The sequence below is a fragment of the Notamacropus eugenii genome, chromosome 2 (assembly GCF_028372415.1).
Source record: "Notamacropus eugenii isolate mMacEug1 chromosome 2, mMacEug1.pri_v2, whole genome shotgun sequence".
Lineage (NCBI taxonomy): Eukaryota > Metazoa > Chordata > Mammalia > Diprotodontia > Macropodidae > Notamacropus > Notamacropus eugenii.
In genome coordinates, this window is record NC_092873.1 from 344403312 (window position 1) to 344417841 (window position 14530).

At 43.8% G+C, this 14530-nt stretch overlaps 1 protein-coding gene across 13 annotated transcripts in view; it reads right to left on the reverse strand.

The window, feature by feature from the left end:
* Positions 1-1666: 1666 nt before the first annotated feature.
* Positions 1667-14530, reverse strand: part of TANC2 (tetratricopeptide repeat, ankyrin repeat and coiled-coil containing 2) — a 551137-nt gene continuing 538273 nt past the window's right edge. For 11 of the 13 annotated variants that reach the window (XM_072645876.1, XM_072645869.1, XM_072645875.1 and 8 more), the window contains 3 exons: positions 11525-11671; positions 7522-7622; positions 1667-6403 (listed from right to left, as the gene is read on the reverse strand). In XM_072645876.1, coding sequence (XP_072501977.1) covers positions 4462-6403; positions 7522-7622; positions 11525-11671 — 2190 coding nt within the window. In that variant the 3' untranslated portion in view covers positions 1667-4461. The remainder of the gene's footprint in view (positions 6404-7521; positions 7623-11524; positions 11672-14530) is intronic. The other 2 variants (XM_072645872.1, XM_072645870.1) reach the window with 1 other exon arrangement.

The following is a 14530-nucleotide window of genomic DNA, read 5'->3' on the forward strand; positions in this document are numbered from 1 at the left end:
CATTGCATGGTGAAGGTCTCCATGACATGTCTTCCTAGGTAGCTCTTACCCCTAAGCCCTTATTTAAATGTCGTTGATCTTGGTAGATGAACCGTCTGGAACTCTTACAAGAGGAGAGAAGCTGTACCTCCTGGTATATGAGTAACAGATGAGAAAGGCCCTTCGTGCTGGCCGCAGCAGACTGGTGCTCTCTCTCTCTCTCTCCAGGAAGTTTCTTGAGGACAGGGCTGGGAAACTCCAAGAGTGTAGGAAGTCAGGGAATGGAACTGGCAAACTGGGCAGGGGCAGCTGGGCACTTGGGACTTCAGCAGAAAACTGGCCACAGGTATAAAGTGCAATCTGCACAAGTTCCAATGGGGCAGTTGGTTTCAACAAAGGCATTTTTTTTTTTACAGTAGAAAAATAACAGCTAACCTTTGAACTAAAAACCACCCATGTGTGACAGCCTGCAAGGAAGGCTGGAGACTGAGTGCAGGGAGAAGCCACCAGCTGCAATTAAAGTTTTCCATTGATCTGCTGGAACAAGGGAACTCTGCTCAATAAGGATCTACCTAGGGCTGTTCCCTTTCCCCAGCTCCAGGATTCCCTTCTACAATAGGCTTCAGTTTTCAAAGCATGCTTGCTACTCCAAGGTTAGCACAACTAAGGAGTGTTCTCCTTCCCTTTTGCCCCCCTCCTCATGCCCTGCTCTTTCCTATACCGGCCTCTCTCATCTATTCCTGGGATCTGCTCTGCTTGTTCCAAAGGAGGCATATAGCTCCTTTACTGCCAGCGAAGGCTCTGGTGCAGAGCCAGGGTGACACCTAGTGGTTAAATACAGTAAAACGCAAATGACATCCATAGTCAACTAGGGTTCATAGATTCTGAAGAAAAATATTTCAGTCGATCAACAAACATTTATTAAGTGCCTACTCTGTACTAGGCACTAGGGTAGGGTATTAAATTAGATACTGGTTACTTGCTCTAATGGATACATCTCTGAAATATAAAAATATGAAAAATTTAACAGGGAAATTCACAAACTCCTATCTGGTCTGTGAATTGAGACAACCTTTCCCAAATTGTTCTTAAAACATGAGGAAAAAGCATCTAGAAATTTGGTCTAACTCAATAACAGACTTTGAAGATTTGGACAGCGACTTAGGGGATACCACACATGGTTCTAAGGAGTGGAGTTTTCCTGAGCCATCTGTTGGAAGTTAAACACATCTAAAAAGAGGAACAAGAAGAGGGCTTGTGCTCTATTAACATGGTTCTTCAATAATAATAGCGCACTTCTGCAACCCAGACAAGATACAACAGCAAATACAAAATGGTCTCCATTTTGTCCATGCCAAATTTTCATGATACACAAATTTTTTTACTTTGTAAATAAATACTAATTTTCAATTGCTAATGTGTGCCTTACTGATCCAGTAAATAAAGTAACCATGTCTCAGGAGTCCCTAAGAAAATTGCTGGAAAAACACTTTAAAATCACTGCAAATATTCTGTATTTAAAAATTACTTAATCTTTTGATGTTTATATATACAACAGTTATTTCTTGTGCTATAAATGTTATGATCCATTGCTTGATTTCTTTCCTCTTTTTCATTGTTTTTCTTGAAAAATACACTAAAAGACAGGAGTGGTTCTGCTATTTTCTAATGAAGACACTACTCACGCTTAAATATCCAATATTTATCATAGTAACAAATTCAAACAGTAAAGTGCACCCATTTACAGACATAATGTGATGGTAACCCATTAGTGCAAGAATCCTGGGCAAAGAGAACATATTTTTGGTGAGAAACCTACAAGCTGCAGTTAAGTCACCACTTCCTCTATTCTTAGGTGGCATGAATGTGGGAGCTGGTGGGCTAGGCTTGAAGCAAGGAAGAGAGGGGGTGTGTGGAACTTTGCAGTTTCATTTTAAAATTGTATTTGAAAATATCTTTCCTAACCTGAAGTAGGGCTTTGATTCACAAAGTGCTGCTGGGGGCCATGTCTTAAATACAGTACTGGGATCATTGAATGGCAGTGAAGTAGCAAAGCAGGGCACAGGCAATCCATTTGTAAGAGAATGCAAGTTTCTCTTTCCCAGAAGAGGATCCAATTGACTTTTTATTTTTCCCAAGCTCATAGACAACCAGTGCCCAGTGGGAGTGCTCATTCTTTCTTGGACGGAAAGGAGAGTATGGGCTGGGGTGGGCAACTTTTAAGTTTTCCAACCAAGAGAGCACAAAAAGCATAGAGGGCAATGGTTCTCTTGTTTCTTATGGAAAATTGGAAGAGGAAGGGTCCTGGGATAGAAATGGTATCAGTGGAGTGTCTGAAATATTACAAAAAACCCCAGTACATCTGTCTAGGTAGGTGTCTTTGTGCAGTGCAGACAGGACTCATCATGTTCCTGATGAGGCAGGGGACAATACTGAGTCTGAAGAGACTAAAGAGACTGAAATCTTTTCTTAAGAACAGAAGCTTCTCATTGAGAGAAAATGGATGGAAACCCCTGTTCCACCAACAGAGAAGGGGTGGGATGGAAAGAGTCCAAAGGAACTGATCCCTGACCAAAACAAAACAAAAACTCTAGCCCTGTGGCTCAAGCCAAACGAGAAAGATCTAAATTGCAATTTTTTTTTTAAAATTAAAAAGGAAGAAAAAAGGAGAAACAGATGCCTGCCCTCATCCAGTTAAGTAGATGTTTTCACAAACATCTGAGATAAGAGAAATGGATCCCCTGGAGCATAGGCTCCCTCAGTTTGTTTTCTAAACAGCCAAACTGACATCATCCTGGCCTGTTCCAAGGTCTACATCCTTTTGTTTGGCAAAAGCTAAGGTAGTTGGGAAATGTCACCAAATCAAGCCTCCGTGCTTCCATTTAACCCTTTTCTAGAGGAATAACCTTGCCTACTGCCAATAGGTCTAGTCACACCTGGAACCTGGTCAGGGAGTAGTTCATCCTAGAGCCCTTTACTCATGAAAGCATGGCTGACTTTTAACAGTGTAGGTCCAATTCACTTTGTTTAACTCTTAAGTCTTTGGTTTCTAACATGCTACAGTTGTTGGTACCCTTGCTATCCATCCATCCATCCATCCATTATCCACAGTGATGCAAAAAGCAGATCAATAAGTGGTATCCACAAAGAATGGAACATGTACAGAGGATGGCTGGAGTCAGAAACCCTACTGTTGTTTCCACATGTGTTTACCCACCCAGGACTGGAAAACAGGTCTGAGAGAGCTGACATTCTCTATAATCTTCACCCTGAATCAATATTGGGTACACCTGGTTTTCAAACCAAAAACAACATATCCTTAAAAAAAGGAAAACAAAAACCCATTCCTGAAAGTAGATGAGTTTCAGGGAATCAAACCAGGCAGCAAATGCCAAAGACAACTTTAGGAGACAGAGGAGTGAGGGCCACTCTAGGAAACAGCCTTAAAGTGTCCACTTCTGTCACTCTCCTTAAGGAATTGGTCCTCTTGCTATAGCATATAGGCTTTCGGGAGAGAAATCAGCTTCAGATGAAGTGGCAAGCTAAATAAATATATCTGTCCATCTACATTCCAATGGAAAAAAAATTGCTGAGGGAAATAATGCTGCATGATGCTAGGATCCTGAGGAAGTTTCCTCAAAATGATGGTTTTCTACAAGCTCTCCTGGTAACTCACATCGGCCTCATTTTTGTTCAGATAGATATACATAAAGAAATCTACAAGACCCATCCAATGTTCTTGAGTGACTGAAATAGTCAAAGAGTTGCCTAATCTTTAATTAAACAAACAAACAAACAAACTTGGAAAATGAATTTGGTGGCATTTCAAACCTAGCCTCTTGGGACTTAACCAAATCATCAGCCTGATTTTACTTCCTCCTCTACCCCTACCCCAAAATATGAACACCAGAGATAATCAGAATGATATTCCAGATCTCATTACTAAAGCAAGCTTATTATTAAGATCCATCAGGGCAGAGAAGTAGCTCTTCCTTGAGGAAGGAGACAGTCAGAGCAGGAATGCACAGGCTGGCTGTTTGGAGAACACTGGATAAGAATGCAAAGGCAAAAAGGGGAGTACTCTCTTTTGAAAATTCCTAGAGGAAAATTAACAAGAATATCTCTTTGAAAAAAAGGGGAGACAGTTACACAACAACACTAGGTGATCTGAAATCGATTGTCTATTTGAAAAAGCTGAGCAGTGTGTCTGATCTCCCTGGGCTAAACCACACTGTACGAAAAATCTCCAAGTTGGCAGCTGAAGAGAGAGGGCACACAGCTGGGGTATGGACAAGAGAAACTACAATCCTGGCTTGTTGGAGGCCAGCTTCCCAATCGGCTGCATGCAAATGATTTCAGCATGTGTCTCTGAACACCACACAGAAATTACATGAGAAACTGAGCCAGAGAACTACCCCAAATGTGGAAACCAAGCCTGGAAATGTGTGCTGAAAACATGGATCTCACTCCAACAAATGTCTTTTAAACATTAGACTCCACAAATGGTCTCTTTGGTTTGATTGGGGATGTCTGCCCTTGTCGAGAGTCCCTGGACAACTGCCTGTACAGGTTGTCCTGATATGCCTGAGCAACAGGGAGTGTCCTGGCCACCTTCACATCAGGGTATGAGGCAGCTTGGCTGACTCTCTCCAAGAGGTCTCCGCGGGACCCATTAGCCAGCATCCCATGGGGGCTATAATAGTCATCCTCCAGCAAATGGCCATTCTGTGCATTGTTGGTTTTGTTATAAAAGGCAATGTTGCTGATTGAAGACGGTGGACTGAAGGACTCAGGCTGAGGCAGATTGCCGGGAGACGTGGGGCTGATGACAGTATCCACTGATGAAACTGCCCAGGTCCGATTCTGCTGGTGGAGGTGGGGGTACTGCTGAGTCCGGGCTGTTTTATCTATGATCCCCATGAATGGTGTGGTCCTGGACCGAGCTGGCTCACTGGGGTAGCCTCCCTGAGTGGGAGACACTGGAGACAACTCATCACATGACCTGTCATATGCCGGCTTCAGTGGGATCTCCATTTGCTGAATTGAGGAGGATGGGCGGAAGGTAGGAGTCAGGTTGGAGGTGGATGATATGCTATTGCTAGAAGGAGAGAATCGGAGGCCTACACTTTGGGAGTGCAGCAGGGGCCTAGGAGTTGGTGGGTGGGATTTGATTTCATTAGGGTTGACTGTAATGGGTCTTCTGATTAAATGTGACACTTCAGGGGAGCCAAGCTGGCTGGAAGAGCGCTCTAGATCCAGTTTGGAGTGACAAACTGGATAGTAGGAGGCTGACTGGCTGCGCCCAATCTGAGGTGTCTGACTGTACCTTACGCCCCCTCGGTAGGCTGAGGAAGGTCTCTGTGGAAGATCTTCTTTGGTCAGCCCTCCATGTTGGCAGATAGCACCTGCACTAAGGCTGGCCTGGACATGTTGCACAGGTCTCCCATCACCTACAATCCCCCCAATTGACCCTTGGTAGACCAACCGACTCTGACTCACTCCCATTTCTCCCTGTGAAGACTGGTATTTACTGGCCATTGAATGAGCCACTTGGCCATAAGTACCAGTGGGGATGACCGTACTGGAGTGAACTGCTGAGCTAGGCTGGTTGCTTCTCACAATCTGGGCCTTGGCAGGCTGTAGTCTAAGCCCTTGCTGGGGAACCGCCACAGGAAGCTGGGGCACCTGGTATGGCCTCTGAGCCATTTTTGACAAAGGAGACTTCGGTCTTCCAGGAAGCTGACTAACATTTGTTTCTTGCTGGTATCGCACAGGAGATCCAGACTGGGACCTATAGACGCTCATGCTTTCAGCGGGAGGGCTAGCCCGATACTGAGGGCCTCTACGGAGAGGTGATGGGGGAGGACTTGGATATTCTTTCCCTTGTCCCCCCACGGGAGGAGGGCTAAAGCGGTAAGCTCCACCCTGATGAGCTGGGGAAGTATGAGGGGGACTAGGCCTGTAATGAGAGTTCTGGTGTGTTGGAGAGAGAGCAGGAGATGTGGACTGGTAGCTTTGCCTAGTGGGGGAACCTACAGAACTATTCGATCGGAAATCAAAAACCTGATGTGAGCCCAGTGGTGAGCCAGACATATATGTTGATTCTCGATGGGCAGGAGAGGAGGGTGGGCTCTGGATGATGGGGAGCCCCTGAGTGGGCCGAGCTTCCGTCTGTAAGCCAATGGAAACGTTTTCGACATCCTGCTCCAGGAACTCCTCTTCAAAGATATCTTGCACAGAATAGAGATCTTCTTGCTGGGCGTCCGGCTCAGCTTCTATGGGTAACTGCTGCTGCTGCTGCTGCTGCTGCTGCATCTGTCTGCACTCTTCCTCTACTCTCATCAGGAGCCGCTGGATCTCACGGTTGTTTGGACACAATTTGATGGCCTCATTCAGGTCCTCCAGGGCTGCTGAAAACTGCCTGCTTGACAAAGTGACAAACATAGGAACTAGCGTTATTCTGGATCAATAGGTCATGCCAAGTACTCAGAACCTATCTCAGAGGCCTGTGGGCTCTCCTGGTGAGTTACATTACAAGTACAACCCTTCTGGCCTTTGTTTGGTTTAGTCTGATTTTCAAGGAGGAGACCAGCTGGGTAAGAATAAATCTCACACCTGTTGGCCTCCAAATTCTGGGAGGATGATAAAGAAATGTCATCACCACGTTAGCCCAGCAAGGTCTTACAGAAAGAGGTTCTTGATGTATGATATACACCAAGTACAAGACCCTTCCAGGACAGTGTGGAGGAAGGACAGAGATGAATCTATCACTGACAGTAATCCTATTAAATAGTATAGAAACTATTATATTTAAAGCTCATGCTAATTCATCAGAAAATACCCTTTAGATACTCAATATTTTGGATCAAATTTTCTGTTGAGTATCAAAGTAGAAAAACCCACACCTTCTGTGTACCCTCCAGTAGCTTTTGCACTCTGCTATGGCCAAGCTACAGTGAATCACACATAGGGTCCAGAGCCGGCCTGGGCTGTGAGGGGCAGGCAGTGTGCAAAAAGGGAAATGAACCCCAGAAGCAATGCTTCCACCTTCTCTGTAAAGACTGCAAGGAAAAGGGGCTATTGTCCAATAGTGAAAGAAAATTAGTATTCTATTTTCCTGGCAAGAGTAGAAATCCAAGACAATCAGTGAGCACAGGTATTGTCTCTTATCTAACATGAGTTTGGCCATCAAGGCCAAGGCTCTCCTTGTGGGCCCCAAGTCTCCAGTTCTCTTTCCTCATGGGAACATGCAGGAAGACAAGCGGGTATTGGTAATGTAGGCTGTAAGAATGTGAGAGAGTGACAAGTAGCCAGAGGCAGGAGGTCCTAGGCTCAGAGTTCCTGTGCTTTTCCTGAGCCCCATCTACCCAGGGGCCCAATCACAGCAGCTGAGCATGTCAAGCACTATTTTCCTCGTTCCCTGTTGTTCCACCCCTAGCACCAAGGCCGCCCACTTCAGCCTGTGTTGTGTTGAAGGGGAGGAGAGGAGAGGAGGGAAGGACCACAGTGTCTCCTCTGACCTCATTTCCCTTCCATTCTCACCTGCTGCTCCGTTTAGCCCTTGCTCTTGCATAATAAGCTTCGTAAGATTTCGGTTTCAGCTCCAGAGCTTTAGTAGCAAATTCCTCTGCCATTCCAAAGTCCTGTTATCACAACAGATGCGCAGACAAGTAACTTCAGAGGTGTGAACAATAAGCGATTTGTGAATAAATTAATCACATGCATTTTTTTGGATATTTATGGATATAATTCTTGGGATTCGTGGCTCAGATGGTATAACCTAAAAGCAGAAAACTTTTTCAGGAGAGTTATTTCTTCAGTGTGCTTTGTGTTCCTTTACCTGGGGACCACTGTCTGTGAAGCAAAAAGCCATCTATTGAAGGTCTGCTTTTTCCTGCCACTTCTGACCAGCTTCCCTCTAGAAGTGTGTATGTATGTATGTGTATATGTACATATGCATATATGTGTGTGCAGATCTATATCTCTAAGAAATGCTAGGATTGACAAGTATACACACACACACATACACACACACACACACACACACACACATTTCAAAGAGATGTTCTGATCTGGAATCTGATGGAACCACTGCTCTCAAATGTTTACTCTCATCCAACTGTGCTCCCCCCTATCATTTTTCCTGATGGCTTTGTTGTCTACACATACATGCATCTTTTATCCTCTAATAGGATCTTGTTGCTAGAAAGAACCTTAGGGGTCATTTAGTCTATGTACTTCATTTTACAGATGAGGAAACAGGATCAGAGAAATGTCCCTTCACTTTACCAGTAAGTGGCAGAACCAGAATTCAAACTTAGGACTTTTGATCACAAACTTTGCCTATAAATGCACAAGTGAACAAACATACATGTACATAGATGCACATATGATTATGCCCACATGCATGCACTGTGTGTGTCTATGTATAACCCAGTCATGCCCCTTACCTGCTTCTTTGTTTTATTTATTTTAAAGGATTCTTAAGAAGAAAAATAGGTGAAGGCCTATTTCTACTACTTGGGATTCGTAGAAATACTACTATTTCTACTACTACTACTACTACTGAGTAGCTCTGGGGAGTTAGATGCACCTTTCTTCCACAGAGATTTAAAACTTTCTGGCTTTCTTAGGTGATGGTTTTCAATTGTCCTATGAGAGCCAAAGTTTAGAGACAGTTGAAAATCATCACCTAAGGAAGTCAGCAAGAACAGATCTGTAGGAAAGAGAAGTAAACTCTAGCTCCCAGATAGGCCTTCCCCTATCTCTCTTCTTGAGGACCCATTAAAATAAATATAGCAGAGAGGCAGGTAGGGGACATCACTGGGTTTCAAGTTGCTATACAATCCCTCAGAAGTTGAGAGTAAGAATAGAGTTCTTTTTTAGAAGAGCCCAGTTTCTCTGAATCTAGCTAGAAAAATTGATAAATCAGTCAATAAGGATCTAATGAACACCTACTATGTGCCTGGCACTGTGTAAGTGGCAGAAATAGAAAGAAAGTCACAAAGACAGTCCCTGCTCTCAAGGAGCGCATAGTAACCAATGGGGGGGCAACACGCAAATAGCTATTTACAGAAAGGATATCTACAGGGTAAACTGAAGATAATCTTGAGGGAAAGGCATGAAGATTAAGGAAGCCTGGGAAGGGTTTCTTGTAGAAAGTGAGATTTTAGCTGAGACTTGGAGAGAGATGAGGAGGAAGAGAATTCAAGGCATAGGAGACAGACAGTAAAAATGCCTGGAGTTTGTGAGATGAAATACTGTGTGTGAGAAATGGCAAAGAGGTCAGTGTCAGTGGATCACAGGACACATGGCAGGATATAAGGAATAAGACGACAGGAAAGGTTGGAAGGGGCCAGATTACACAGGGCTTTGAAAGCTTATATTTGATCCTGGAGGGAATGGAGAGCCACTGAGGTTTATTGAGGGATGATATGGTCACACATGATTTAGGAAGATCAATTTGACAGCTAAGTGGAGAATGGATTGAATTAAGGAGAGACTTGTGGCAGGCAGACCAACCAGCAGGCTATTGCAATCATCCAGGAATGAAGAGATCTCTGCACCAGAGTGATGGCAGTGTTATAAGAGAAAAAGGAGAGGACAGAAGAGAAAAGAAAGGATTTGGCAACTGATTGGACATGGGGAGGTGAGGGAGAATGAGGAGTCAAACATTTCACCTAGGTTGTGAGCCTGGGTGATGAGGAGGATAGACAGAAATGAGGAAGTTGGGAAGAAAGGACAATATGGCAGAGAGATAAATAACAATTCAATCATGAATATGCTGAATTTAAGATGTTCAAGATGTCCAATAGTTAGCTGGAAATGGCAGACTAGAGGTCAGCAGAAAGATTAAAACTGAACAAAAAGATCTGAGATTCATCAGCATACAGAAGAAAGTTAAATCCATTGGAGCTGATGAGATTACCAAGTGAAATAGTCTATACAGAGAAGATGGCCATGGACAAAGTGTTGGGGGACATCCACATTTAGTGGACATGACCTATATAAAGATCTGGCGAAGGAGACAGAAGAGGATCAATCAGAGTGGTAGGAGGAGAATCAATCCCAAAACCTGAAGAAGGAAGAGAGCCTCTAGGAGAACAGGGTGATCAACAGCATGGAGAGCTCCAGAGAAATCAAGAGAGATGAGGATTGTGAAAAGGCCATTAGATATAGTAATTAAGAGATCACTGGTAACTCTGGAGAAAGCAGTTTCAGTTGCATGCTGAAGTTGGAAGTTAGACTGCAGAGAATTTAGAAGAGAGTGAGAAGAAAGGAAGTGGAAGAGCCAATTATAGATGGCCTTCTCAAGGCGTATAGCCATAAAAAAGAGAAGAGATATAGGATGATAGCCATCAGTGATTCAGAATCAAGTGAGAGTTTTTTTGAGGATAAGGAAGACATAGCCATATCTGCAGGCAGTAGGGAGGCAGCCAGTAGACAGAGAGAGACAATGAAGATTAGTTAGTGGTGATAATTGAGGGTGTAGTGTGCTGGAGAAGGAATGAGATTACATGTGTACCTTGGCAAGGAAAAGGGTCACCTCTTCTTGTGAGATAGGGTTGAAGAAACAAGTGGCAAAAGACATTTGGGTGATGGGAGTTGAGGAAGATGGTATAAGAGGGAGCTTGGAGAGAATGATCTCCATTTTTTCAGTGAAATATGAGGCAAGGTTTTCACCTGAGAGGAATGGGGGGTAATGGAGAAGCGAGGGAGCCACAGGAGATTTGAGGAGAGTTGGAAAGGTTTAGAAAAGCTGCTGTGAGTGGAATCATGAGTCAATCAGAGAAGTATAAAAGGATTGTCCTGTTGAAATGAGGACCCAGTTGAGATTATGTAACAAATTTGTAGTGGATTCAGTCTGGAGTGATTTTCTTTATCTTTCTTTTAGCAGCTATAATCAGGGACAAAACAGCAGATGGTGGGAATAATACAAGACTGAGGATTGGTAGGGCAAGATCTTTAACTGCATAAGGAGGTAAAGGATTTGAGGAAAAGAGGACACTGTAGAGTGGAACTGGTTGACCAAGGAATCAAGATGGGGAAGGTACAAGAGTGTAACCCGTGTAGCCAGTGATGGCCTGGGACAGAACAAAGAGGTGGAGGGGTTGGAGGTCTCAGTGAGAAGAAAAAACACATTTTGAGGTTTTAAGGCAGAGGGAGAGGTGGAATGACAACAGACTGATCAGATGAAGGAATTTTAGATGCTGAACATGGAAATGATGCATTTGTAGATTAGGTGATGGCAATCTATTCCAATTCATTGGGGATTTAAGTGAAATTTCAGTGATTATTGCTTTCCTACCTCCCAAAGAACAAATTCAATATTATGAAAAATCATAAAACTGCGAAGTACTCTTTGAACTCTAGATAGTTTTCACATTCTTGCCTGGCCAGGGCTCTACACACAGAAGGATTGCCAGGTGCTAAATGGGAGAAATCTGTAGCAGGGGCCCAATTAGAGCTGGTGGAATGAGATGACCCAATTAGCATGTAGCTTCCAGGATGTAAGAGAAGAGACGGGACAACTCATGGCACTTACATTCATTTTCCTGCGACATCTGGAGAGATTGAGGAGGAGAGAGACTTTTAGTTCCCGGAAGGTTTTCAGGTCTTCACCAAACCCTTCCCTGGGAAATTTCTTCAGGGCATATTGGTAGCGCTGGGCAGCTTCTTTCACTTTACCTTTCTATGGTGAATACACAATGAGGAAAAACACTTGTTAGTTTGTTAACAGCTGTGGCAGCCCTGTCCCCAGTCTCCTTTCATCAAAGCAGCTATGCCAGGTCTAATCACTAATCTCTTCTGCCTATCATTTCTAACCCCTAGTCCTGGGGACAGAACAGGGCTAACCAGCTCAGCTTTGATGATGGGAACATGAAGGCTCAAACTGTCAAGAAACCTACCAGACTATGAAAAAAAGGCTGATAGAATACTTAGGGGTTAGAAAACATAAGATTCGGAAGGTGTGCTTCCCTAACATGTTGCTGTCGTGGAACTGTCCTGAATCTTGTGATGGAAAGACATTTGGAGTCAGTCCACTTCCCTTCCTATAAGGGCAGCAACAACTCTGGGGGAAGAAAAAGTATGTTTGTCAGCTTTCTTCGCCTACAAGGAGAGTCTTCACACTACAAAAGGGCCCCTTCCCCTAGGGGGAAAAATGCTCTTGCTTTAGGGGCAGATTGAAGAACCCACACAAACACTAGAGATGTCAGTTCTGTCATTACTCTACACTCTTCTCAACCCTAAAGCCCACTCAGGCAGTGTTCATTGCTCGTTTTCTCTGAAAAGTATGTGATTCTTTTCTGTTTCTGGCTATGGAAAGGCTAGGGTGGGACTGACTTCCTGTTAAGATTTCTACAACTGACTTTTTTGGGGAAATATTCCTGTCTGAAGTCCTACTTTGCTAGCCTACAACCAGAAACTATTCTTTTTTCTCATAAAGGATAGGAAAAACAGAAATAGCCCAGTTGCTCCTCCTAGTCCCTAAGAGATGGAAGAAAATAACCTACAGTTCCCTTTCCCTATTTCAGAGGAAAGGAGTGGTAGAAAACTATGAAGCCAGACATCTTGGTAGTATTGGGGGATTTGTAAATCAGTCATTCCCTTGTGCTATGGGAAAATCAGCATTGTAGCAGAACCCAATGTGGGTGGACTGTGATGCCTTGCTGAAAGGCAAGGTTCAGTGAGGCTGAAGCTGGCTCAGTGGTGTGACCACAGGAAGCTTGGAATATCCTGAGGTTTGCATCCCTAGAAATTAGGAAGCAGAGAGATTAAGGAATGCTTGCACAAGGCCCTTCTGCCCCTTTGAAGTGGCTATTCCAGCACTATGCCTCTAGCATCTATAGAGGATTATAGGGATAAGAACTGGACCCATGATTTCATTGGCGTTTTGGACTCCCACATAAGAAAATTCCCCTTGCTAATGGTTGGTTGGTACCTTCTATGCCACTTAATATAGTCTTAGACACTAACTAGAGCACTGAAAGGGTGCCTTGCCCAGGGTCATATAGCCAGTGTGTGTCAGAGGTAGGTCTTGAACTCAGGCCTTTCTTGCTCTGAGGGTAGCTCTCTCTCCTATGCCAAGCTGCCTCTCATCAAGGAATTTCAAGTCAGAATCTCTCTGCCTTCCTCTCCATTCACCAAGGAGGGGAATGGAACACTTCTAAGTCAGTTACTTGGGTGGACATAAGAACAGTTATATCATATCTTAGGGAGGAAAGAACACTTCTTACTTTAGGACTTCAGAACAATGTGATTACAATTAGGACATAAAGACATGTGGTTCTAGCCATTCTTGTCCAAAACTACACAAAAGGAGGGCTTGGGTGATGAAGCTTCCAGGGAGCCAGGTTCCTTGTGGTTCTTGCTTTTAGACTGCCCAGGAAACAAAAGGCTCTTCTTAGAATCTACTGGTCACTTCTGATATAAAGGTGAGCTCAGAGATACTATGCCAGCTCATCTAAGCCCAGCAAAATTAATTCTGACACATAATGTTCTTAGAGAATTGATCATAAACTGCAAGGCTCTAGAAAGGGGAAAATGAGGCTAGAAGACAGAATCCTGGGCTGGAACTATGAGCAGAAAGGTGGGAGAGGACTGGATTTACATTTTTTTTTCTAGTTAATGAATAACTTCCAGACAAAGCTCTCCATTAGGAATGTTGGTTAGTTGTTTTTCCTTTGACAGGACCTGTGATTTTACTGGAGTAGGAAAGGCCTGGTGAAGAAACATGAAGATCAACCATTGTTCTACAATTTATGTTCTGAGAGAATTTCCTGGGGCTCTGAGAAAGTGAGTCACTTGCCCGGGGTCCCACAGTCAGTAAGGAGAAGAGACAAGACTTGAACCAGGTACTTTGAGGTGAGCTCTACACAGCCTCTGTTAGGAAGTTATTACCTTTTACCATATGCTTTTTATCTATGAGATCAGTGACTTCCTGCCCAAGCTAAAATTTAATTTCCTTTCCCTACAGAATGAGAATGGCTGGTGGGCAAAATGCTTTTGGCTTGACTCCTGCTCCCTGATTTTCTTCCCTTTCCCATTGAATGGGCTCAATAACATGGAGGCTGCCAGATTAGGTTCTGGTATGAACTGAGTCACAGAACTTGAAAGTGAGAAGAGATCTCAGAGCACAAGATCATAAATCTGGAGTTGGGACTACGAAGATAATTTAGTCCAACCCTCTCATTTTATAGGTAAGTCATCTGAGGCAAGTGTCCCAGTCCAACCTGAGAAGAAATCCAATGTGCAGTGGTCATACAGTTTCTGCTTTGAGCAGAGTGTGAACTGGGTTTGGTCAGGCTGCTTGACCTCTGCTTACTGCTGTGCCCTGGTCACTGTAAGAGGAAGGACTTTCACGTCAGGGATGCACAGAACCAGAACCTTCTAAGTTCCAATTCCAACATAATTTTAGGGAGTGACATTTTCCATTCACTTTTCCTTAGGAATTCTCCCTCTAGGAATAAAGGTTAGTTTGGTCAAGACTGGTGGACTCTATATGTAGAATTGCTACAAAGCAAGCTGTGGCTATTTTGACATCATGCTG